Genomic DNA, 25,962 nt, shown 5'->3' on the forward strand with positions numbered 1-25,962 from the left:
ATGAACATGTGATTTGTCTTTTCATTCAACAGAGTGACGTTCACGTTATCTTAGCTGTTTATTACAGGTTTATAAGAGACGACACTGTTAAACTATGAGTGTGTGTTGCGTTCACTGTACGTTCTTGAACGCACTCCTTCCATAATACCCATGTCTCCTCCCACCACCTCATCCCAGTTGTGTTTGGCAACAACACTGCACTGCTACCTCTCTTGTGTAAGCACAGCGGATAACTTCATATCGATTTTCTTGTAGGAAAACAAACATCCCTGTTTTTAACCGAGCACAGACTGGACACCGGTCTCTTTTCTCTTTGACGACACACCGGAGACAACATGGTGGTCGGATTCCGCTCTCCGGTAATCCCGTTGCTGGCCTTGGCCGCCGTGCTGGGCTCGGTACTCGGGCTCGGTGAGGACATCGACCGGCCTCTCTTCGGGCCTCCGGGCTCTCCTATCCGGCTGAGGGAGTCTGACCCCGGCCTGATGAAGGCTCTGGATTTCGCCGAGGAGCGCTACAACCGCGGCTCCAACGCCATGCACCTCCGCAAAGTCAGCCGGCTCATCTCTGCCACCAAACAGGTAATGTTAACGAAGACGGTGTAATTTAACATTCTGTTAACGTTTTATCTAGTCACAATATTTTAGCGTCATATTTAGTCATCACATGCAAGTATGGACGGAGAATGTCGGCTGTATAATGTTTAGTGACACTACAGTAACAGATATATGTGCTTAATTCTTTGTAAACAACAGTGCAGCCATGAGCCATTTAAATCTGCGCCATGCTAGCAATAGTTAGCTAAACAAAGGCCGGAAATAAGGTGACTGACCTTCAAAATAAGGGCATCAACTGTTCACAGCGGAATACATTTTACTTATGCATTACTATAAAATGATAAAGTACAGTACTTTAACTGTTCACAGGCCTGTTGATAAATTTGTAATTTATTTTAACTTTGCCACCTACTGAAAACCCCGGAATAAAGGGTACAGGCGGCCTCTTAGTATGGTAATGTTTTCATACTGTCCGGAAGTCATATCGTTGAGTTTAACGTATCTTGACACTACGATCAAAGTACCTCACTAGAGTCATTTGTCAGCGCATCCATCTGTGCAGCATGGCTGCCACCAGTCTCCATGCAGCAAAAGAAGCATCCAGATACTACATCACAGTCAATGTACATTCGCCAGAAGCTTAGTCTGCCTAACTGTCAGTCAAACACACATGTATTGAATCAGACTTTTAACACAGTTGCAGTTATGTCTGTTCAAATGCTTTGTTAAGGGCAATAATTCTTGTATGTCAGTTAAAAGTAATGATTGCATGTGTGTATATGTTTGTTTTCCAGCTGGTAAAGGGTATCCGCTACACCATAACAGTGGAACTGAGCAACACTCAGTGTAAGAAATCTGCCATGCTCAGGACATGTGACTTCTATCCCGAGACACAGAAACTCAAGGTAGGGTGTGTGTGTGTGTGAGAGAGAGAGTGAATGCCAGAGAAAGAAGGTCACTGTCATGGTTTTAAAATAACACATTTCTCAAAGACATACATTATGTAATAGAATAGAACACACAATGCACAATGAAATTTGCTGTGCAGCTCTCAAAACTGAACATTAAAATTCCACACATGCACATGCCAATAATGGGAATGTGCATGTACTTGCAGCAATTTATTATTGCAGCAGTGTAATTGTGTTTGTTCAGCAGAGATGTCACCAGTCATCTAATCTTGTGACTGTTTGACTTGAAGTAACTCCAAGCACGCCAGCGCCTCATGACCAAATGCATGTTTACATAACACTGACACATTAACTTATTTTTTTGTTTGTTTCTTTGTTCCTCTATTCTCAAACACTGAAGAGCCATTCCTAATGTAAAAAAGATCCTCTGTCTTAGCCAAGGGGGAAAAACAGATGGTCTAAAAATATAGATATACAAGACACATAACTAAAAACACTAAAATATATACTGTATGTGGCAATATAGTCACATTTATTTACTGTTCATAATGTGGAATATCTTTCTCCTGTGTATTTTTCTGTTTATGTCAGACGGAGGTGTGTGTGTTCGAAGTGTGGGACATCCCCTGGCAGGGCACTTCGACTTTGCTCAAACAGAAGTGCCAGCCTAAAGGTCAGTCAGCAGCCAAAATCGTTCATGATTAAACATCTGAGATTTGTGGTTTTTGAGTTACAGCTGTCCTGTGGTCAGAGTCAAGCTGATAAACACAGCTATGGTTCACTGTGTGTGACTGTGTCTCCTCTGCACCAGTGTCTTGCATTTAGTCTTACCCCAAGAGATCAAGGTAATCACTGTTGACCTGTGTGGTTTCAGTGTTATCCCATCATGCTCTGCTTCCCCTGTAATAGCAGCAGTATCTGGTTTAAACAATATATACAGAAAATAATCTTTAAAGTGCCGTTTTAAGCCACCATTATAAATAAGGATTCCCAGAAAACGAAATTATTTATGTGTACTGATTGGCACTGATCTTGCCAAGTTAACCCGTGGACATCATCACAGAGCATTCCCTTCATTTTGACCATATCTTGTCCTGTTCTGGCCTTAAACTTTGCATGCCGCCAACAGCCAACAGTTTGATTATTATGTAACACTAATGTTTACTTACCTGGTTGATAATTGATGCTTTATACCAAAAAGATAAACAAGGTAAAAGATTAAATAGCGACGAGTGCACCAATAAATAACTTACAAGCACAAGCAATAAAAATCATGTCAAAAATTATTTAAGAGTTTCCATGTGTTTCCCTTTATTTTACTTACTATTAAAAAACAAACAATAGAATCAATGTATTTTTGACGTGAAACATGAATATAGGTGTTCTGCACACTGACACTTAACATGTATCCCTGGATGTCTCTCTTATCAGTTGAACCTCAACAAGAAGAGACCAACAAGGTCTTTGATGCATCGACCAGCCAGCCTCTGGAGGTAAAAATGATATCATATTCAGACCAATAACAGCCTGACAACAACGCTGATGTTGTTATCTGCCTCTTGTATACTCCATTGGTTGTGTAAACTCTTATCATCAGCTTGAACCTGAGATTGAGGATAAGGTCTGTGTTGTTGATTCTGTGTGTGTGTGTGCTCTCTATCTGGCAGGAGTCTGTGGAGCTGTTGGGACAGTTTAAAGAGTTCATGGTGAAATACAACAAGGCCTACAGCAGCCAGGAGGGTGAGTGCCTGACACCAAAGCATGTACAATACACGTCAAACGTACCAGACATTGCAAGGTACATAGTGTGTCAACTCCTCATCTATACATCCTGAACCCTTTATGAACTCACTGACTACTTGTAACAACGATAAAAACTCTGTATGTAAACCTAAATATAAGGCTAAACATCCCTCGTCCATTCAAAGCCATGGAGTATATTCAAGATTCGTGATTCAATACTTTATTGCCATATCAACATGACTGATTAGAATGTGTCTTAGTTAGCTGACTTTAACAAAGACAAAAATAGTAAAACCACGCACAAAGTCAAAACAGATACATGCTATCCATACCCATAAAATAATCATAAAAATATAAAGCAAATGGGTAAAATAACATCCAACGGGTAAGAGCACCACACAGTAGATAAAACACTTGCACCTATGTGGAGATTTGCAGCAACATTAAACAACCTACTAGTTAAAGTGCATTAACACATATAATGTATACTGATAGGTGACGAGCATCTCATCAACAGTGATTAAACATTGTTACATTTAAGAAATTGAGTAAAGAAGTTTAGAATAGCAAAGAACCCCGCAAGACATTAAATGCAACACAACCATGACTGTTTAACAATTTAGAAAGTTCATGTAATTTTATAGAATAAAAAAAGGAACAGGTGTTGACAGAGGAGTTGTTTATGTCTCGGTCAGTAAATGGCAGATAACAAATAATCAATAAAGCATATGATAAGGACTGACTGGTTGTTTGAGAATAGAGCTGGAAGGCTGGAGTGATACTGGTGGTGCGTTTCAGTACCCATCACACTATTTGGTATGCCAGAAACAGATAGAGTATGTCCCAGTACCAGGATGTCCTCATGCAACTGGTCACATTTTGCAGTCTGCGAGCCAGAATGCTTTCCTAGCTATGCTGACCCACAGTCCTCTGCGCAGCCGAAAATGCGTCACATCGACTGAGCCGCGGACATTGACAGTTGTCAGAAGTCGCAAAAATAATAGTAAACAGTAAAAACAGCAGAGCTCTCCGAGTTGATCTCCATCACTGGCGAGCTTGGCAAACGGCATTTTGTTCTATTGCCAAGGTAACGTTAAGTAATAACGTTTAGATTTACTGCGTTCCAAATTTCATACTTTCTCTTTTTACCTCAAGTTTCATGCTTCAGACTGCAACAGATGTATGAGCAGGAGGGTCAAAATTCAAGGCACAATATTAAGGCAAAGTATGTCTGCACACTCATGCAACAGTACATACTTTGTAAGGGCAGCTGCAGTACGCACTAAAAGGTAAAAAAAAAACAAAAAAAACAATAAAGTATGCAATTCAGAATGCAGGTAGGGTTTCTAGCTAGAAAATCCAACACATTCAAAAATCACTACAAGAGAGACTGTCACAGGAAATGAAAGGGTACGTGTTGCTTTGCATTCGTGTGTTCTGTCAAAACAGCCTAGATCAGCACATGCCAAACATTTGCCTGCTCACTCATTGTGTTTTCACGTAAAATATAAAAACTGATTGTGCATGGTAGTAAAACAGTCTTTCACTGTGAAATTCCAAATCATTTATTAATATGTGTCTTATTTGACCTTTGATCCTGCAGAGGCAGATCATCGTCTGCGCATCTTCCACGAGAACCTGAAGATAGCGGAGAAGCTCCAGTCTTTGGATCAAGGGTCAGCTGAGTATGGAGTCACCAAGTTCAGCGACCTAACTGGTGCGTGTCTGCGTGTGTGTGTTTGCTTTTCTTTCCATACAGCTTCCACAAAGGAAATGCACCTTCTGCTTTTCATGTGTTGCCTCAGCTTTTTTGCAAAACATCCACTTAAGAAACACAAAAGTTTGACTGCTCCTTCTGTTTTTCTCCAGAGGAAGAGTTTCGCTCCACGTACCTGAACCCTCTGCTGAGCCAATGGACTCTTCATCAACCAATGAAACCAGCAGCTCCTGCCAAAGGCCCCGCCCCTGCCAGCTGGGATTGGCGGGATCATGGAGCTGTCAGTTCCGTTAAGGACCAGGTACCAAAACACATGTTTGAATTAAAGGGCAGTCACCATAAATAACACGATACTGATGAATAAATTATACTGTATGCCTACTTCATGCTGATTGGTGTGTGTGTGTGTGTCTTGCAGGGTATGTGTGGATCCTGCTGGGCATTTTCTGTGACAGGCAACATTGAAGGCCAGTGGTTCCTGAAAAATGGGTCGCTGCTGTCCCTCTCTGAACAAGGTAACACACAAACACATACACACACACATACATGTGTGCACACGCCTAAATAAACACAGATGGTGCAATAATTCAATAACTTTCTCCTGCAGAACAAAAAAACTTGTTTGTATTAGAGATAAAAGCCATAATTTGATTGGTTCATTGATTTGTCCCTGACAGAGCTGGTTGACTGTGATGGGCTGGACCAGGCCTGCAGAGGAGGGCTGCCGTCAAACGCTTATGAAGCTATTGAGAAACTGGGTAAGAGAGACATGGGTGGAGGACAAGTGATGTGTGCAGACATTTGTTTGATCCCAATCTAATCTCTATTATTTTTCATAGGAAATTACAACTGTTTAAAGACTCTTAGCAGCCTGCAAATCATGCATGTGCTGAGTGCAAGCTTTAACTTTTTAATCTCTATCGTTCATTTGCTGTTAAGGTGGTCTTGAGACAGAAACTGATTACTCCTACACCGGGAAAAAGAACAAATGCGACTTCACCACCAGGAAGGTGGCCGCCTACATCAACAGCTCTGTGGAACTGTCCAAAGATGAGAAGGGTGAGTGGGCTGAGCCAATAGAAAGGGGAGGAAGGGAAGACCAAGCACTGATAAACATGTCAACAGAAATTATGACTAAAACACACCAAGAAGCCTTTTTTAGCTTAAAGTGACACTAAGTAGATTAAATGAACAAATGGTAATGACACAACACCAATGCTTCCTCATTTCATGTAGTAGGAATTAATGGGTGTTGATTTAGCAGGTGTATTAATTGTAACTAGAAAATCAGCTGTGTGTCACTTTGAAACAAAGTGCTGTGAAATGGACTTAAGTACTTTTTCCTCCTCAGAAATTGCAGCCTGGCTGGCTGAGAATGGACCAATCTCTGTCGCACTGAATGCCTTTGCCATGCAGGTAAACACTTACCCACCACAGCAATGGTTGCATGACTGAGATTCGACACACTGTTATCACCTCCATGTAAATAAATACATAAACAGATAACAGCATTGTGTCAACATGCATCTTATATTCATCATTTTTCTCTTAAATTTCTGTAGTTCTATAGGAAGGGTGTGTCTCACCCTCTGAAGATCTTCTGCAACCCCTGGATGATCGACCACGCTGTGCTGATGGTCGGATATGGAGAACGTAAGTGTTTATATTCTGTTGTTATCCTGTTGTTTTTTTTTATCACTTTATATTAATGTTTCGGTGCTTGCAGGTAAAGGTGTCCCATTCTGGGCCATCAAAAACAGCTGGGGAGAGGATTATGGAGAGCAGGTAAGGCAACCTCAGCTACTAACAGTATTTGTTTGTGGATTAGAGAATGAATGCATTAAAAAGGGTTTTTAAAATAATATTTACATTCTATTTATATTTATATATACAATTGTTGAAAATAGAGCAACTAGAAGCTGCATTCTGATTTTAAAATGAAAGATCTCACCAGAATTTCTTGATTTGAAAAGACAAAGGGAAATCCAGTCACCAGTGTCATGTCATGTCATGGCTTAAAGGAAATGTGTCAGTGTGCTCAGTAGAATTTGACACTGCAAAACCTTAAAGGGATAGTTCTGGTTTTTAACGTGGGGTTGTATGAGGTACTTATTTATAGTCAGTGTATTACCTATAATAGATGGCAGGCGACAAGCCGAGGGTTTGCAGCAGAACGTATTATAGCCACCTAAAAAAGGCCTACCTAAAAGAGTCAATATCAGTCTAAGTGGACACTATATTAGGAGTATTTTGACACATTTTACCTTGCCATCAGACAGCCCTTTCCTTTGGCACAACATTTTTGCAAATGTAGAACCTCTGTATTCCTACACATAAGTGCAACTGTGTCACACACTGTATTACGCCACAGATCAGCTGTTTTGGTCAGAAAGTGCTGTTGCGTGATCCGACTGAAACAAAACTTTTCTTTTCTAAAGATTTCAAAGATAGTGCGTGTTTGTGTTTTTCCATGCTGTTCAAACAGCTGTGGCTAGTTGCAATGAATATACATTAACGCTCCTGCAACACCGAGACAACTCTGAGGTTGCAGTGAACATTTCTCTCAAGAAAATTACGTAAAACCATCATACAACCCGGCCGAACTATCCCTTTAACAGGGCCACAGTTTGGTGTTATCCGGTTGTGTTGCACCACACTGTACATAACTAACTACTGTTTTGTATTGTGTTGCATTAAAATGGAAGGTTTGATGACACAGAATAACAATAAATAGAAATAATTAAGTTTCTTTTGTACTTTGTTGCTGCCCATACAACATTTTGAGTACGTATGTTTAATTCCTCTCTCTCTCTCTCTCTCATACAGGGTTACTACTACCTGTACAGGGGGTCCAATGCTTGTGGGATCAACAAGATGTGCTCATCTGCTGTAGTCAACTAAAGCACTAATACCCCATATTCACACGTACACACACATACCATCATACTACATGTACTACAGTTGCCAGCTGGCCCCCCTTTACACTACACACACACACACGCACACACACACACACACACACATTTGATCCAGAATGCACGAGGATCACAATCAGACACACATAAAGCCCGAATAATGTTACTTTTCCATTAAACCAGACTAGTGTTCCACCTTCATACCTCACACCATGTGTCAGTTTACTAATAATATACCAGCTCTAATAAAGCTAGCTTTGCTGAGGAATTTTATAGAATTTTTTAAGTACATTTTATGTCTGCATTTCATTCCGTTAGTCCGTCAGGTCATATGATTGCTGTGTTTTAGACAGTGGTGGTTTTAACTCATCTTTCCTCACAGTAACTGAGCCCTGGTTTGATAAAGAGAGTGCACTAGTCGTAGTTAGACTTCTGTCTTGTGAGTTTTCCTGGATGTTTTGTCACGAGTGTTGATGCTAATGCTGTGTAGGGTTTTCCCTGATACTGATCTGCACATTACTACATAACTGCTATGTAATTGTAAAAACTGCTGTAAGACAGAAAGAAATGAATGAAGGTTGAATAAAAAAGTGTGGAATCCTATTCTTTGTGTGTGGTGTTATTTTATATGCACTGGCATCAATTGAAAGTACAAACAAATGTAACATAATTTTTAAAATAGATTTTACTGCAGTGGTGTCCCCAGGATTTTTGACAGGGGTAGCACACCAAAACCAAAAGTCATAACTAAATTTCAGGAATTTGATTATGCTGTTAAAGCATACAGGCTAGTTGAAAACCTAGTCAATATGGATACTATGATTTCTTCTTTTATGGTTAATATTACTAGTTTTGTGCATAAACTGATATTCATACAGTAATCATTTGAGCTTAAAACAATCCTGTTTTAATGCGGGTACCTACAGAACCCATTTTCATTTAGATGTCAAATGTCTGAGGTCAGAGTTCAAGGGACCCTTTCGAAAATTTAGCCGAAGTTTATAGCGTAACTAAGCCCCTTCCTGACAAGCTATGCTAACACAGTTAGTACCAATGGATGCCTTAGCTGGTCTAGTCTCATAAGATGCAGTAATCATCTTGTCTTGCGAGCGCCACTGTTATACAATCTATATTAATACAGTTTATGGTCTTTATATCGACCTTATTCAGAAATAAACAATGGTGCATCAAATTACTGAAGTTATATTGACCTATATCAAATGTATGAATAAATTAATTAATAATTATCATGTCTGGCCCTACATTATGTGATTATTGAGACACATAAAAAGGAAAAAATGATTCTTGTGCTATCATGCTGACACAAAACAACAGATATAAAGTGAACAATTCAACACAAACCACTTGCAAAACAAAAAAAAATACCTAATACAAATGGAAACTAAACAAATAACACAGATAGAAATTCAGAAAATGTAAGTGGGGACAATATTTTACTTTATAAACATTCTCTGCAACAATGGGGAATGGGTTATTTTGCTTAAAAGTATTTAACAATTCATTGGCCTTAAGCAAAAATAGGTGAAAATTTAAAGTTAACACTGATTAAGACTAGTTTACCTCGAGTTGTGTGTGAGAACACTTCGACAACATTGGATTCTAGTGATCTTGAATGTTGCCCAAATTGAGAGAAAACAAAACTCTATGTCCCACAATGCAAAGGTACCGCAGGGGAAGAAGTAGACTGTGTGGAGCAATACGGTTTAAGAAACAAAATCTTGTGAGATACTAATATAGCCAGACAGCTAATAGGAAACGATGCTAAAGTGACAAGGTTAAAGCCCAAGTGTAAATCTGAAATGTTACGTGTAATTCTTCTAAGCAGTAATGACATGGCCTACAGGTAAAAGAAACACAGATAGAAACCCTTATTTTGAAAAGTATAGACTACGTGACACCGGAAGTGTAACATTGGAGTTATTGGAAAACAGGCACGCATGTGGTCCGGCTTTTCTGAAATATTCCAACGTGTCTGTTTATTCGAAAGTGAAATTTAGCTGCTGTCAAGCTACATAGAGACACACTCTGTTTCGTAGAGACACCATTGACGTTGCTCTTTTCTTTTTTTCAAGGTAGTTATGTGACCTGCTAACGTGGTTCACCTGGGGATAATGTTTTGAGATAGCTAACGTTAGCTTAGCTAAAGCACTGGCAGTGTTAATGTGATAATAATTGTGAGAAAGCAGCTATTTGCTGATGTTTCGAGCTAACTAGCTAGCATAATAAGTTAAGGGAATGTGAAATTTTATCATTTGTCCAAACATTATATAAACCGTGTAGTAGCCAAAGTTGTATTAAAGTTGCTAAGCTAGCTCATAACTAATATGTGTGACTCTGGGTAGTTTTACGTTAACCTGTTAGTTCTTATTTTTATCTTGTAGTTTATCAATGTAAACGTTTTCATTGTTCCCTCAATATAGCGTTATTTGAGCACAGGTGAGTGCATTGCTGTTTACCTGCACGTTGACCACTGTCTCCTGTTTCCTCAGCTGGCGAAGGAAGCTGAAGCTCACTCTTTATAATGTCACAGGCCACCAAACGCAAACATGTTGTCAAGGAGGTTCTTGGAGACTTTGTCACTCCCACAGAGAACCAGCAGATTGTGAAGGTGAGTTGTGTGTGGACTGCATTGTATTTAACGTTTTGTAAACAACCGACATAGCAGCAAGACATTTACCTGACTCTCACCTCCATCCTCTGCCTGTGCACTTGCAGATCACTGGTAGCCGTGGCAACAACCTCCATGAAACTGTGACGGCCCAGGGCGAGACTTTCCTTGTGAGCATGCCCACCAAGTTCCGCAAAAACATCTGGATCAAGAGAGGTAAGGGATGGAATAGGATGGTGACACTAAGCACTATAGATCAGTAGTTCCCAACTAGTGCAGCCACGGGGTCCAGATTTTTCCTTAGTCATTCGTTCATGGTCCACACAGTTTAATATATTCATCGTTTGGCCATGTCATCCAGCTAGTTTGCTGTCTCTCACTCACCAGCAGGACACAGCACTTCAAAATAAAAGCTCTGTGCCAGAAATTTACTGTACCTAAAAATAAAGTGTGTTTTTTTTACAAACTTGACATGTTTTCGCATCACTTGCGATTCATTCAGAATAAACCATCTCAGAAAATACCACGGTATACGGTATTACACAGTTATTGTCATCGTTAATTGCAGTGACCCTTTGAGGGATAAAAACAGAAGCTTTATAATAATTGAAACTTGAAACAATATTTTTATATTTAATATGTGTAAAAAGCCTGACTGGCAGCGGAGGAGGAAAGGAGACGTGCACACTCAGGTGAGATTTTGTGTGCAATTGCATTTGTTAAGCAAATGCTGTGGTATCAGTTTTCATAGCACGGTATATGGTTTCATGATATAGTGCTGCAAGTCAAGTATCAATCAACCAGCTCTATTGCTGCAGCTAGTGCTCACTGGAACAAGACCTTGAGGTCAAACAAACCTATTGAGTGCTTTTCCTTTCTCATAAAACACCTGCAAAGCAGATTTTTTTTTTTTTTTTTAACATTTTGAACCCTGCATTGTTTCCTTTCTCGTGGTCTCCTTCTCTGCCTTTGATGGTGCACTGCTGCCCTGTGTTGGTGCATTATTGCCACTCGTAGATCACTGGAATAGTGTGTATTGTGTACATGCATACGCGTCCTCTGCGCGTCCAAACAAAACACAGACCCACTCATAGCTCTATAGAGCTACTAAACATCCACAGGATACCTTTTAAATATAGCGCAGGACTGAGAATAGGGAGACAGATGGCAGTATTTCACAGGGAAATGTCTTATGAATGTGCAGTATTTGGTTTTATTAATCATAAACTTGGTAAATATCAGACTATCTAGTTTTGCATACTTGATTTCTTGAAGATGTTAAATGTTGAAATATTCTCTCTAGTAATTGTGCAGCTGGAGAATGGGATCTTTCCTTTACTATAGGCTCTAAAATCAACTCCAAAAATATCTTTTTAATTGGCCTACTGACATCTTTTCCAGCTATTTATTTTTCCAAAATGCCTAGGGCTTACATATGCTACCACAATATCTATACATGTGGGACTTTATAATGATTTTTTTTTTTGTGTGTTTACATTTCATAAATGCCTGCTCTCTGATCCCAAAGGTGACTATGTGATTGTGGATCCCATTGAGGAAGGAGAGAAGGTGAAGGCAGAGATCAGCTTCATTCTCTACAAAGATCATATTCAGTACCTGCAAAAACAGAAGCTCTGGTGAGCACACTCACACACATGTGGACACACATCACGCAACCAGCATCATTTTGTCATATGTAACTGAGTTTATTGTTTTTTTCCTTGACTTCCTGCAGGCCAGAGGGTTTTACAGAGGAGTCGTCAGAACAGGAAGCAACGAACAAACAGCAGGAAAAGGAAGAAGAGAAAGACGAGGAATATAGTGACTCTGAAGATGATGAGAGCGACCTCTTTGTAAACACTAACCGCTGTAACTACGAGTACAGTGAGAGCGAGGAGGAGGACAGTGAGGAAGAAGATGATGACCAAGAGGAACGGACAGAAAATGGCTCATAGTGGCAGCACTGTGGACACGGACAATCGAGAGGGAGAGTTGTGAACATCATGAGACAGTGTGCTCTGCTGTGCTGCAGCTGTCACTGCCTCTGGACTGCCTGATGTAGTCATTAAATGACTGGACTTTAACTCAGTGGAACAAAATAAGTCTTGCTTGTGAAAGTGAATTGAAAAAAAAAAAAAATCAGAAATCAGTGACGTCAAACTTTAAGTCAAAGGTAATGAGAATCATGTTTGAAATTCTGACGGATCAGTTTCTACTCTGCTCTCAGTGTCTCAGACTCACGCATGTTTATACTCTGATCTCAAGTGCAGAACATTACAGGATACACAGTACTCCCACGCTTACTGTACATTTACAGGTTAAGGTTAATTGTTATATCCATTCGTCCTCCTCTACAGGACAAAATAAATCTATAACAAACTCACAAAAAGTGTGTGACTCAGAACCTTGGCACTATCATCAGAACACGTTTGTCATGTTTGATTTTAATTATTAGTTCAGACTGTTGAAGAAGTCCAGGGTGTGGTAGGAATTGAAACACCTTTCCAGTTTCACCAGCCCTTTGAAGAATATTGTTTTAACTAGCCGGTCAGTTAATGCTCCTTTACAAAGCTAAATGTCATGCTCATTGTAAAGATTCGATTTTCTAAATGCAGCTGCTTGGTGATATACTTTGTCACAGACGCTGAAAGATCAACATGCTCTGGTTTCAGCTGACTTTGTATCACGCTGTATTCAATAGTTTGTTGTTGTGACTGCTTTGTGACTCATCTTTGCTGACATTCCTTACGCAGTTGCTGATTTTGGTTTGTGTAATGATGAACATTTTGGAAATAGATTCATTCTTGAGCTGTGTCTTCCAATTGTAAAGAATGTCCGTCTTTTCATTTCACGTTCAAAGACCCATCTATTTTAGATGCAGTTGTGCAGAAGTAAAACAAGTGTGTGTATAAAAGTATTTTCCATAAGTGCAACGTATAAATTCCCAAAAGCTGAGCTTACAATATTTGACGTGAAGTGTCAATGAGTCATTTGTTCCACAACTGGAACCAGTTCAACAGGAACTTTCGACTTGACACATTTTGCCCCCCAGGTGTTAGCGGAAACTTAATGAGACAACATGCTGCATAAACAAAGTGGTGCTAACTGCGTACGCTCAGCTATTTGCGTGGAAGCCCATAATGCTGTGAACTAACTGCAATGTGAAATACTCACAGACCAGTTCTGTTCAAACATTATGTTGTGCAACAGACTAACAAGCATGGATGCAACCTAATTCTTAAAGTGTGAATATTTTGACACGTTTGAAAGCTATTTATTCTTGACCAGATCAGCCAACGGTGTTGGGCTGTTTACTTATAGGGCAATACGGTGTCCCCACCCCCACCCCCCAGGACATGGCAGCCATATATAGCTCATTCCTGTGTTAATACATTTGTAATAATGAAATGAAATTGGTCATTGTGCATACATAATGGTTATTAAACACAAAAACATACTACATTGGTTTTATCATAATCATTAGTAAATAATGTATTTGCATCCTTACTAAAAAGAACATTGTCTTGTGAGTACATATTAATAAATTTGGCAGCTTTGGCACAGTTTAGAGAGATTTTGGGTGTGTTCAGAATCACATACTGTTGCTGCCCTTAAAAAGTATGCACACGCAATCAGAGCATAAACTTTCTCATAACAGCACCCTGAACTTTGACCCTCTTGCTTTTATATCTGTTACCTTGGAGATAAATTAAACGCCACTTACCGGGTTCGCCAAGGACAAAATCAACCCAGAGAGCTCTGCTGTTGTTATTTTGCAATGTGTGTGGTTTAACTTTAAAGTTTAACTACACAGATTGAAGATTCTAAAATATTTGCGACAGTGAAATTACATCTGCAGTTCTCTGTCATTGTTATTTTTATAGTTATATCCATTTGTTGTAACATTATGATTATTTTGTTCACTTAATTAATATTCCTATTATTACTATTCAACTGGTTATCTGTCACTTGAATACGCTGTCATCCATCATTGCGGCTTCTTACAGCTGTCAATGAGGTGTCATCTGTTTGCAGCTCCATCGATGTGACGTATTGTACGCTATTCTGATTGTGGGTCAGAATAGCCAGAAAACCATGCTGCCTTGCATGTTGCAAAGTCAGACAGGATGTAGTAGAACATCCTGGTATTTTTGGCATACTGCATTTGACATACAATATCTTTTTCTGGCATATTATGTAGTATGGTATTACAAGTATTGGAATGCACAGTTTGTCTTCCCCATACCCAGTGGATGTTTTGCTTTTTCAATGTGTTACATCCTTATTATCTTTATGTACATCCTTATTATACTTTCAGTATAACTATTTTGCTTTTGGTTGTATTTTAATAATGTGTCTTTTAAAGGTCCAGTGTGTAGGTTTAGGGGCATTTATATGCAGAAATGGTATATAATAATCACAGCGATGTTTTCATTAGTGTGTAATCATCTGAAAATAAGAGTTGTGCTTTCATTGTTTCTATCTTCATACAGAGCAAGTCCTTTTCCACAGAGTCTGCCACAAACAGACAAACCAAACACTGGCTTTAGACAGTGTCATTCACGTTTTCATATCGGCCACCATAGTTCTCCAACATGCTTGGCACACGGGAGAAGTTTCAGTTCTGCAACCTCAGTGCTTTATCCCTCTAAATATTACACAGTGGACCTTTAAACCATAACACTGTAATAAAGACACTCAGAACAGGAAAGATAAACATAAAATGGGTAAACATCCAAAAAAGTTGATATTAACAATTAGCTGTCTGATGGAGTTAGTGGACTGACTGTAGTTTAAACATTAATGTCTTACAGGACAGGGTGAGCGTCCACAGCTCAGTCTGTTCCTAGGAGGGCAATTGTCAGCCCCTCGCTCATTGGGAGACACTCCCATCACAGATGTAGAAAGCCACTAACTCCACCTTTTGTCTATGACTTTAGTTTGATGTCACCGCAGCATTCTTTCATCTTTTATATTTGCTCTCATCCCAGGGCTCTCCCTCCAGGCGCTTGCATTATCACATTTGGAATGGTTTTTTTCTACATTTGCTTTCATACCAGTAGGCTACATCCTTCGTCTGTAACAGTTGCCTGAGGAAGGCAGAATGTAAATAAGTCCACTGGTTATATGTTAAGTTTATTGGGATGTGAACGAACCAGAAAAACAGGAATAAACACAAATGTATTTCACACATTCTTCATGAGTCAGTTCCTTATAGCAGGCCTAACGGGAGTGGGGCCGACACCAGCAGCTCATTCATGGCAGATGATGTAAACGTACCGAGGGCTTTCCAGTTTCAGCTCTGAAAAACTGGCTCGACCACTGTAACCCCAAACTCATTTTAACAATAGCTACGTTAGCATAGTTGCTTTGAGCAAATTCCTTACAGTATGTACATTGACAGATAATTAGAGCTCAAAGCGTACAGTGTTCCAGCCCGTAAACCAAGGCTGTACTTTCAGAGGGGAGAAATAACACGTTGTTCCTCTTACAAGTGAAACACAAGCATTAAAACACTACTTTGCTGCTACATCCTTACTGTGTTATGATCACTAACGTTAGCTTATGGTGGCTAATTGGCTAACGTTAGTAATCTTTAGCAAAACGTTGTTGTGTAATTCACATTAATGGGTCTGTTCACAAGCTTTATGTACCTGCTCCTCTTGTGCTATCGTTACAGTAGCCTAGCATTTTAGCTAAATGCTAAACTAGCGCTACCATTTCACTAAACTACTGCCATGCACTGTTACAAGTATAATTAATGTAATAAATCATGCACACTTTACATTACTGCTGACAGTTTTCTGTTACATGTTGTGTTTTTGATTGTTTTTCTTTTACATTATTATCCCCCCATTTACTTCCATTTCAGTTTGCAGACTTAAAGCAAACATGGTCACAGCTGTGTTATTATTTTTTAGGAATGCAGTCATACCTGTAGACTGATTTGAAATTGGAAAAAGCAGTGATAGAGAACTGACAAAATGTGCAAATAGACATGGTCACAGTATTGATTTACAGTATCAGCTCATTACGGTTTATTTTTATATAATAAATGACAGTCAATGGCTGCCAGAAATAATAAAATAAAGTACAAAAAACTTGTTATAATCTTTTAAAAATGTTAAATTTGTAGTAAATATATAAAAATTTGTAAAAAAAAAACACTGTTTTAAAAAGTATGATTAAACATTGTTCAGGCAGTAGGCGTGTTGATGGACCCGCAGGTTTTGACATTAGTATAATTAAATATAATATGTGTATATAGTTAATACAGTGTCACTTCATCATGGCTGACAGCAGCTCACCAAAATGTTTGCGATCAGACTACAGTAGTAAAAATGTTCAATAGAAACTTGGGGTGGTCTCACAGTTTTGGTTCCTTGTCCTTTCTCAGGGGCACATCCTTACACTGTTCCTGTGTCTCTCTCAAGTGAGCCCACAGTTGAACTAACTGCTCTGGGCTTCGTTTGTGGACCAGTAGGACTGTGTGGTACGAACAGCGCCCCTCCTCTTCCTTATCAGGAAAGTCAAACGTGAGGAAGGCAGGGTGATGGATGGGGTGAGCGTTAAGCCGAATCATACACATCCCCACATAAACATCGTCGATGGGGTACAGGTTAACCCTTTTAGACATGGTGTACAGGCGTTTGGCCAACAGGCCCGAGTACACCACCCCTCCACCACCTGGGTACGAGGGATAGAGGCCCTTGTAGAAGCTGTCTGAGATAAAGTACTTGGACGTGTTGACTCGGATTGGTATGGCTGCCTCTATGACATTTCCAACCATGAAGTTTTTCATGGTCTTGTATGCTTGTGGTGTCTTTAACTGGTCCTGGAGGTAGGTTATTATTTTCGGCGTGTGGACGAAGACGTCATCGTCCCCCTTAAAGACGAAGCGAACCCGGCTGCACGAGTGTGAGAACCATTTCCAGAAGAGCACATCTTTCAAGGTGAGGTTGAAGAATGTGTCCTTGAAGTCCCACTTCAGGATGTCTCCATACCGTTTGTTCTCTATCTCCAGTAGGTAATTCAAGTCCACACCTAGCTCCTCAGTATTTTCTGTGGCGAGCAGAAACACCCTGCGGACGAATCCTCCTTGTTTTCCTCCTACTTCACTGCTGTTGATCTTCTGTCCTGCTACCCATCCTGCCTGGCCCCACGTCTGTCGAATGACCTGCCGGTTCTTAAAATTCATCTCTGTTGACTTGATGGCCAGTAGAAGCAGAGGGGGCTCCGTTTCATCCTTCGCCCCTACTCCACAAACTCCATCTGGCTGGATGAGGATTGGGTAGTCCCTCCTGTGCATGCTGCTCGCAAAGTCTTTTAACAGCTGTGGTAGCTGCTCAATGTTTCTCTTCATGCTGCTCAAGTTGGTAACTTCAGGGAAACCTCGGTTCACTAGGGACTCATAAAAGGTGCTATTTTTGAATCTCAGCATGGAGTTGTTGGCCTGCAGGATGGGGTTGAAATGGCGGTCGATGGTCAGCTGGAGGCGGTTCCAGTAGGCGTCCTGCTGGTGCAGATTCCAGAAAGTTTTAGGGAGTGGGGCGAAGCTCTTATTCCTAAAAGATCCTGAGGCCACAAAGTGAGCGCCTTGCTGGTCCTGGACTGGGATCCCCGGCACTGATGTGTTGTTCATGGCCATACACAACATGACAGTGACGTAGACAAACAGCAGGGCCAGGGAAATGCATGGCGTGCATATGCAGATTAACACTCGACGCCAGCGACAGAAGCACCGCGCCATCCAGCTGCAAATATACAAATAGTATGTTAGTTTAGATTTTAAAAAAAAAACGTGGTTTCTGAGTATCAAAGTACATTAAATGTACCATGAAAGCCCAGAGTTAGCATGTAGATGGACAGTAAGTAAAACAAAGTCACAAGAGATAAAAGAAAGAGACAAGCATGGGTGGATTATGGCAGATGCGCCCCTGGGCCCAGATGCCCTAACCCTAACCCTAACCCCACAGAGTACTGAGCACATCTAAAGTCCTACAGATAAATGGAGGGGTTAGAAACACTCATCTAAAATGTATCATCATGGTGATATCTTCAAAGTGAATGTTTAGGCTATTCCATGAGTTTGCCATTTTTAAGACTTTTGGGGCTCTGTTATTGACATGTGACTAAGCCCTTTGACAAGAAATGCAAAGTTGAAACAGCAATTTCACACAGATGCTCTGGCTTTGGGGTCCCCTGAGCCCTTGGGCCCCTGGGCCTGAGCCTGGTAGTCCCATTTAGTAATACAGACATGGAGACAAGAGGGGGGACACAGAAAGCAGTGAGATAGTAAGTTTTGGATTATATCACATGATCTTAGTCAGTAGATGGATATGACCTAGTTGAAACGGGAGCTGTAAATGTTTACATTTACATTTCTCTGAGGGGCTGTGTCCACAATTCCAATACAAATGGGCCACCCCCATCTGCTCGCAAGCATCATGTGATGTGATTGACAGCTCAATGTCAGCTACAAAGTGGTCAGATTGTTTTGTCAACTTCTGCTCCTGAGGAAGCTCGTCTTAATTTGAAATGATAAAAAGAGACGTTAAAAAGAAGCACTAAAATCAGCAGATGAATACAGACATGACAGCAGTCCACAAAATCTCCATGTTACTAATCATAATCTTCTTGTATAATAGTCATAATTACAGTTTTTACAGGTTATTTACACTACGTCATGTCACGAGATGAGATCATCAGTGCTGAAATATGAATGAAGAGTCAGCAGCTTTGCTTACCTGTTTGAAGTGAGGACTCTCTCATTCACTGAATAGTCATCTGTTTCGATAAGCAGAGCTGGTGGTCCATGCTAGTAACCTGATGGTCCCATTATCACCTCATTTCACAGAAAGCAAAAAAACAACAACAAAGATTCTCCTTCTAATAAGAAGTAAAGGTGCGACCCAGAAAGTTTCGCTGACGGTGAGCCAAGATTCTTCAACTTGTTTAGTCAGAAATAACGTGGCATGCTGACAACGGAGGCTGCTGTAGCACATGCAGGTCTATGTGAGAAAAGGCAGAAAGCTCCACAGATCAGCTTTACTTAGAGAGCACACACACACACACAGTCAGGTGTGTGTGCAAGGGATACACCCACCTGCACAAAGAGAGCAAACAGGAATGACATGTTGGTCTCCACTGGTGATGAGTGAAGATGGAATCAGCCAAGAACATACATGGGGCAACAACAATTTGTAAGATCATGATCTATGACTTTGATTATTTGTTACAGACTCTGAGCTGTTGTAGCTGCGAACAACAAGTCAGAGTCTACATGTAGCAGGGCCGGCTCTTCAAACAGGCGTAAGTTGTTTTTTTTGCACTCAAGTTTTCACAGATACAGAAACACAAGCACATCGACTTTGACACATAGTACAATAAAATACACAAACCAAATGATAATATAAGGTAAGAATAACTGGTTATCTGGAACTGTTTCAGTATTTATACAAGTGTCTTCTAGTTCATGTGTAAATGTTCAGGGGTTTTTTTTTACACTTCTTTATAATGTCCTCTCTTTAAATCTCAAAATGTATGTTAACTTGTCCATAACTAAAATGCATTGGACAGTTTCCAGGCAGTGTTTCTGTTTTGGGCCATTTTGCATTAAGCCAATGCCTGGTAATAGCTTTCTTATTTTCTGCAAGTAAAACTAATCAAGAAGATATCTTTTTTAATCACCACGCCTTTAATGTTCCTGAGACACATCACAAGGCAGGTATTTGGGGTTTTAACAGATGTATTAATATTTTCCCAGTATGACATGATCTTTGTACAGTGCTTTTTATTTGGGTATTAGATTCTTCCAGCAGAATTCCCTCCACACTAGTGAATTTGAGGATGTAAATTGTGTCTCACACATTATATACCATTCTCCCTTTGTTATTTAAATCTTTAACTCTGCTTCCCATTTTGTCTATAGCATTGAATCCCCGCAGCTTCCCCCATAAGCTTGGTAGAAAGCAGAGATGACCCAAGAACCCTTCTGTTTGTGTGCACCCACAACCACCTCAATCACATTATTTAAAGTTTCATCTGGTTCAGATTTTTATCTCTTTTATTAAGTAGTCTCTTAACTCCGTCAGGCCTTTTTGTGCCCATTCTTTAAATACTGAATCATACATGGCTAAAATTTGGTATCATATGCAAACCACCTTAGTGTATATTCCTCTTTTTAGTTTGTTTTTTTTCCACTATTACGTTTCATATTTCTAGTGTATGCTATTATTGGATCCATAGCATGTCTCAGGATTCAAGATTCAAGATTCAAGACCTTTATTTGTCCCCGAGGGGCAATTGATTCTGTCCAATGGGGGGCGCATGCGCACGCAGGATGTTCTCCTTGATTTGGTTATAAATGTTAGAAAGTGAGTCAGTAGCCCCTTTACACTGCTTCTTCAAGGTGGGAATTTCACACCATTATGCCGCCCCACAGTTCTCTATAAAAGGTACAATCACGGAATGGTGGGACAGAAGTGTCTCATCTTTAAGCTGGCATCAGGGGTAGGAACAGCGCTGAAACGATGTCTATATATATATGTAAAATGGGACAGCCGGCAGGACGGGATCATGGGTGGCTCGGGTGTGACATTTTGACAACATGTTATGTGTGTGACCAACCACTGGAAATTTAAAAAGTAGCAGTTAGCAGCTAACTCAACAAAGAAGAACAGCAGCCCAGAACGTCCGCAAATTTGGAAAACAATCAGGTACGGGAACTCCCTACCCTCCGAGCAGAGGATGAGATCAGCTGTCTTACAACAGGAGTGGTAAATGATTGTTATTGCCATGTTATGCCACTGTAAAGCACTGCCGATGCGTATGTTATATGTCACACTAGAGACCATAGTTGTTAAGTTACATGTCACGCCCTTCACACCTCTTGTGCTTCTGTATTGGTGGCATGCTGTCTAAAATCACGCACTGGAGCAAAATGATGCTGCTGTCTGTTGGCTCTGCGTAAATAGACGGGACTTAATTGCAGCTCTGTAACAGGCCTATTGTTACATCAAGATACCTCATTGTTGTAGAGTTCCATTTCAGCTTGAATGCATCTCTGATTTGTTGGGATAGATGAATAATAAAATTGAAGAGTTTCAGTTTTTGTTATATACCCTGAGTATTGTCCATATATTTCAAGTAGATTCATTAGGGTTGGGAAACATACTGTATGTCAGGTTGTTCCAGAAAGGTAATGACATCATCTGCGAAAAGTCCAGTGATATGTTCCTTCCCCCCTATAGTGAACCCTCCAGCTCTTCACTCTGCCTTACTGCTTGCACTAAGGGTTCCACATTTAAAGCAAAGGGAGAAAGGGAAAGACAGCATCCTTGTCTTGAACGTCTCTCCATTTGAATCCTATTTGACAGGTTTCCATTTACCGTAATCCTCGCTGTAGGCTCATAATAAATAGTTTTAATACATGGGATTGCATTTTTATTGAAACCAAATCTCTTTAACACTTTATATGAAAATACCCAACTGACACTATCTCTGTGTTCAAACCAACCAGAACCATATTTGTACCCCTTTTTTGAGCATTACCTGCAATATGGAGGGTTCTTCTAATGTTCCAGTTTGATCTTCATCAGTCAGATTTGGTACAAAAGTCTCAAATCTTCTGTAAATTATTGAGGTTGTAGTCAACATTCAGGACAGGTGTTACTTTTAAATGTCAAATCATTCTGCCTCCTTGAATACAGCAGCTGTGTGAAATCGGCACAGAACAGGTCTGGCGGCTGATTAACAGCTCTGACAGAGGAATCTTTTATACAAACACATCATTTCTCTGCCTTATTCACGGCCATGCACTCATCAGGTCAAACAGAAAGTATGACCTGACCTGACCTGAAGTGTGAGGAGGGGAGTCGTGTCTCTGGAATGCCTGGAGTGTGCCTGGCATTATGAAACTTTAATGTTGCAACACCTCTGGTACTTGTGGCGGCAGTTTCAGTTCAGCCTGTAGCATCAGTCAGCAATAAAAGCTGTCCTGCTGGTCATGTGGAAAGAAAAAAATTGACAATTTAATCAACATTTTGTTAAAATCACTATCCTGTTTGTTGCTTTAACTGAGAATGTTTAGCTTTGGACAAATAATTATTTCTATATAGTAAAGGCTTAATGTTAAGGCCGTACATGCCCAGAATGCGAAAACAAAATAAGGTTAAAGGTCCAATGTGCAGGATTTAGTGGCATCTAGGGGTGAGATTGCAGAAACCTTTCCCATGTGTCGTGTGTGTAGGAGAACTACAGTGGCTGACGTGAAAATGATACTAATGGTCCTATCTAGAGCCAGTTTTTGGTTTGTCCATTCTGAGCTACTGTAGAAGAACCAGTGGTGGATCTTCCTATAGGCAACATAGTCAGCAAAATTCAGAGCTTCCAACTGGTTGACATAGTGTGGGTCTCCAGAAAAAAAAATAGGGTAGATCTTGAGTTCAGATCTTTGTTTCACACCACTATTTCCAATGAACTTGCTACATTCTGAACTAATTGACAAACTCTTGAAATGCTCAAATGTGGCTAGTAGTCAGGTTAATGTGACACAAACATCTTCCATTTTTATTCATTATTTCTTTTTCTCTACCAACTGGATCAATTGATACATGTGAAATCTCTCTCTCTCTCTCTCTCTCTCTCTCTCTCTCTCTCTCTCTCTCTCTCACACACACACACACACACACACACACACACACACACACACGCATATATTTGGATCCAGGCACTGTAATAATGTGTGTTTTAGTGTCAGTGGTCAGTGTGTATTAATCCACTCCATCTTACAGCCCCACTTTTCTTAATCTCCCTCAGAAGAATTAATCATTTAAGTAAATAAGATGGAAAATTTGTATCTGTATTCAAACTTATTAAGAAATTCAAACCCAGACAAGTTTAAGTTGATGATGTTAGCTCAGTGGTTCGTTTGCTGAAGTAATTTAGTCTGTTGAATCATGTGACAATGGATTCAAGTAACCAAATATGTCTTGCTGCGGACATTTCCAACTCCAGTTTCTTCAAAAAGACAACAAAACATATTTTTTACACCACTGCTCTATTGTTGACAAAATGTGTTGATGATGCATGTCTACACTGTGTTCCATTGTTTTTTCATCTTAATGCCTTAATGATCTTAATGATCCTGAATTGTCTGATGGGGATGCTGTAATGATAAGTCTAATACTGTGGGGATGTCCTGGTGGCCGAGGGGTTTGAGTCAGTCCAGAGACCTTTGCTGCATTTCATCCCTGTCATTTGCAGTCAAAGTTTCACTGTATAATAAATGCATAAATGACCAAAATTACATTTAGAAATGTCATGAATTGAGACTGTAGTATAATATGTCAAACACTGCTATGGTTTGAAGGATTAGATGGACAAGTTGGTGATGCAGAGCTGTGAGGAAGACGGGTCAGTCCTCTCTGTGCTCATCAAATTTGTCATCAGCTGGTGCGTGAGTGTAGCTTTATAAACATAATGTGTCACACACTGTTGCATATTTTTAAAGAAAAAACACACAATCCACTGGATTGAAATGTTGCCTCTTAAATCTTTAAACTGTCAATGTAGGGCAGCTACAAAGAATTTTTATCTTGTGTTGAGTGTGGCGGCCCCTGTGGATGGAAGTGGTAGTGCTTCCATGAGCACTAAAGCCTCCTGTTGATCTGGCTCGCACCTGCATTTGTTTTTACTACTTTATTTTTTTAACAAAGCTGTTTGCAGCAAAGTTTGTTTTAGTGCTGTTCATACATTCCAGTTACATGTAAGCCAACAACTAACAGATCTGGCTGCTCTGTAATACCTGTTTAGGAGGAAGAGGGCCAAGTCAGGATCAGTTTTGAATCATTTCAAAAGCCCACAGACCAGAGGAGGCAAAACAGAATGGAATACAGTCATAATGAAGTATTTTATTAATCACACCTTGTTTCCCCGGTGTGTTTGCTATATATATATATATATGTATATATATATATATAAAGTTGTTATTTAAAATTTGTAAAATGCAACCCAAATAAAAGCTTTCTCGAAAGTAGTATGGAATATTGCAAATAATCTATGTGTAAAATTACTGGGGTTTTTTAGACTAACACAGTGGTTCCCAGCCTTTTTTCTTAATGGACCCCTTTTCTGTCATTGAGTAAACTGACGACCCATGACTAAGGGACATATTTAATGGATAACTGGCAAAAAAAGTGAACACAACACTTGCAGGACGTTTGTGTAAAATGAGTGATTATGATGAATTTTGAGCAGATTATTTCCTGTGAATATCAGAGATGAGTTTCCTGATATTTGTAGGAACTTTTTATAGGACTCACCTCACTGTATTGTTTGTTTTTTTAAATCTCTAACAATCATACCTTCTTAAAAGGCTTCTTTTTTTGTGACAAATTCAGTGTTTTCTTCTCTTCGACACATAGCCAATGTTCTATGTAGCTCTTTGGTTGTTTCAGACGCAGGACGAGGCTGTTTAGCAGCAAGAAAGTTTAATAATAATCCAAACTTTAAAAATAAAAATTTCATTAAGTTTCCTCACAGAAATGATTAAAATGCTGAAATACAGGCCCACTGCAAAGTTAAAAGAAAAAAATAGTTTTCTCACACCCCTTAAAATCAAGACGAACTCTGGACTCCCTGTGAAGCTTTGGCACCCCCTAGTGGGTATCAGGACCCCCAGGTTGAGGAACCCGTGTACTATGGCAAGCCGTTTTAACATTTAATCGCTAGACTGGATATTCATTACTGATAACTGCAACATATCGCTAGACTGGATATTCATTACTGATAACTGCAACATAATTTTGACTAGTCAAAACTCTTATTCAAGATATCTGTAATTAGATTTTGCCTAGTCAAAACTCTAATTACAGATATCTGTAATTCAGTTTTGACTAATAAGATTCAAACTGTTTTTGCCATTCATGTGTATGGGGTTTGTCATTATAGATATAATCTATAATGATAGATATAATCATTATCTATAATGTCATTCTGACTAGTCAGAATGACGTTATAGATATCTGTAATTCAGTTTTGACTAGTCAGAATGACATTATAGATATCTTCAATTAAAATNTATAATCTATAATGATAGATATAATCATTATCTATAATGTCATTCTGACTAGTCAGAATGACGTTACAGATATCTTCAATTAAAATTCATACTAGTCACAATGACATTACTACTAGTCAAAATGACATTGTTGATATCTATAATGGTAATTCTGGATAGTCAGACTTAGTGATTAAATGTTAAAATGGCTTGCCATACGTGTACTAACATACAGAAGGCACCATCAAATTATAGCCAAGGTAAATCCCGCCATCTACTGCTCATATCTTTGCATCTCCTCTCATACTGTACATTTGGTGCACTGGCTTCTTGATTTTATCATCACCTCTTCTGAATAAAACTAAATAAAAAGAAAGAACAGTTGCTCTTTGTTACAAAGACGACAGGACTGTTTCAAAATGGTAGGAA

At 39.6% G+C, this 25,962-nt stretch overlaps 3 protein-coding genes across 3 annotated transcripts; 2 read left to right on the top strand and 1 right to left on the bottom strand.

Moving 5' to 3' along the window:
• Window positions 1–186: 186 nt before the first annotated feature.
• ctsf (cathepsin F) lies at window positions 187–8,446 on the top strand. Its single transcript, XM_050043119.1, has 14 exons — window positions 187–581; window positions 1,352–1,462; window positions 2,060–2,141; window positions 2,900–2,961; window positions 3,136–3,208; window positions 4,815–4,928; window positions 5,081–5,229; window positions 5,347–5,443; window positions 5,606–5,686; window positions 5,868–5,987; window positions 6,280–6,344; window positions 6,491–6,581; window positions 6,655–6,713; window positions 7,755–8,446. Exons 1-14 carry the CDS (start codon window positions 336–338, stop codon window positions 7,827–7,829), a joined length of 1,425 nt encoding a protein of 474 aa, XP_049899076.1. The 5' UTR covers window positions 187–335; the 3' UTR covers window positions 7,830–8,446.
• Window positions 8,447–9,779: 1,333 nt separating this feature from the next.
• On the top strand, window positions 9,780–13,292 carry eif1ad (eukaryotic translation initiation factor 1A domain containing). The gene is made up of 5 exons (XM_050043122.1): window positions 9,780–9,936; window positions 10,354–10,472; window positions 10,580–10,688; window positions 12,001–12,109; window positions 12,208–13,292. Exons 2-5 carry the CDS (start codon window positions 10,386–10,388, stop codon window positions 12,425–12,427), a joined length of 525 nt encoding a protein of 174 aa, XP_049899079.1. The 5' UTR covers window positions 9,780–9,936; window positions 10,354–10,385; the 3' UTR covers window positions 12,428–13,292.
• Window positions 13,293–13,539: 247 nt separating this feature from the next.
• Window positions 13,540–19,512, bottom strand: si:dkey-160o24.3 (N-acetyllactosaminide beta-1,3-N-acetylglucosaminyltransferase 2). Its single transcript, XM_050043120.1, has 2 exons — window positions 19,220–19,512; window positions 13,540–18,226 (listed from the first exon to the last, which is right to left on the bottom strand). The coding sequence occupies exon 2, from the start codon at window positions 18,220–18,222 to the stop codon at window positions 16,840–16,842; it is 1,383 nt and encodes a 460-aa protein (XP_049899077.1). The 5' UTR covers window positions 18,223–18,226; window positions 19,220–19,512; the 3' UTR covers window positions 13,540–16,839.
• Between the last annotated feature and the right edge of the window lie 6,450 nt (window positions 19,513–25,962).

This window comes from Epinephelus moara, chromosome 4 (genome assembly GCF_006386435.1).
Source record: "Epinephelus moara isolate mb chromosome 4, YSFRI_EMoa_1.0, whole genome shotgun sequence".
In the NCBI taxonomy this organism is placed as follows: domain Eukaryota; kingdom Metazoa; phylum Chordata; class Actinopteri; order Perciformes; family Serranidae; genus Epinephelus; species Epinephelus moara.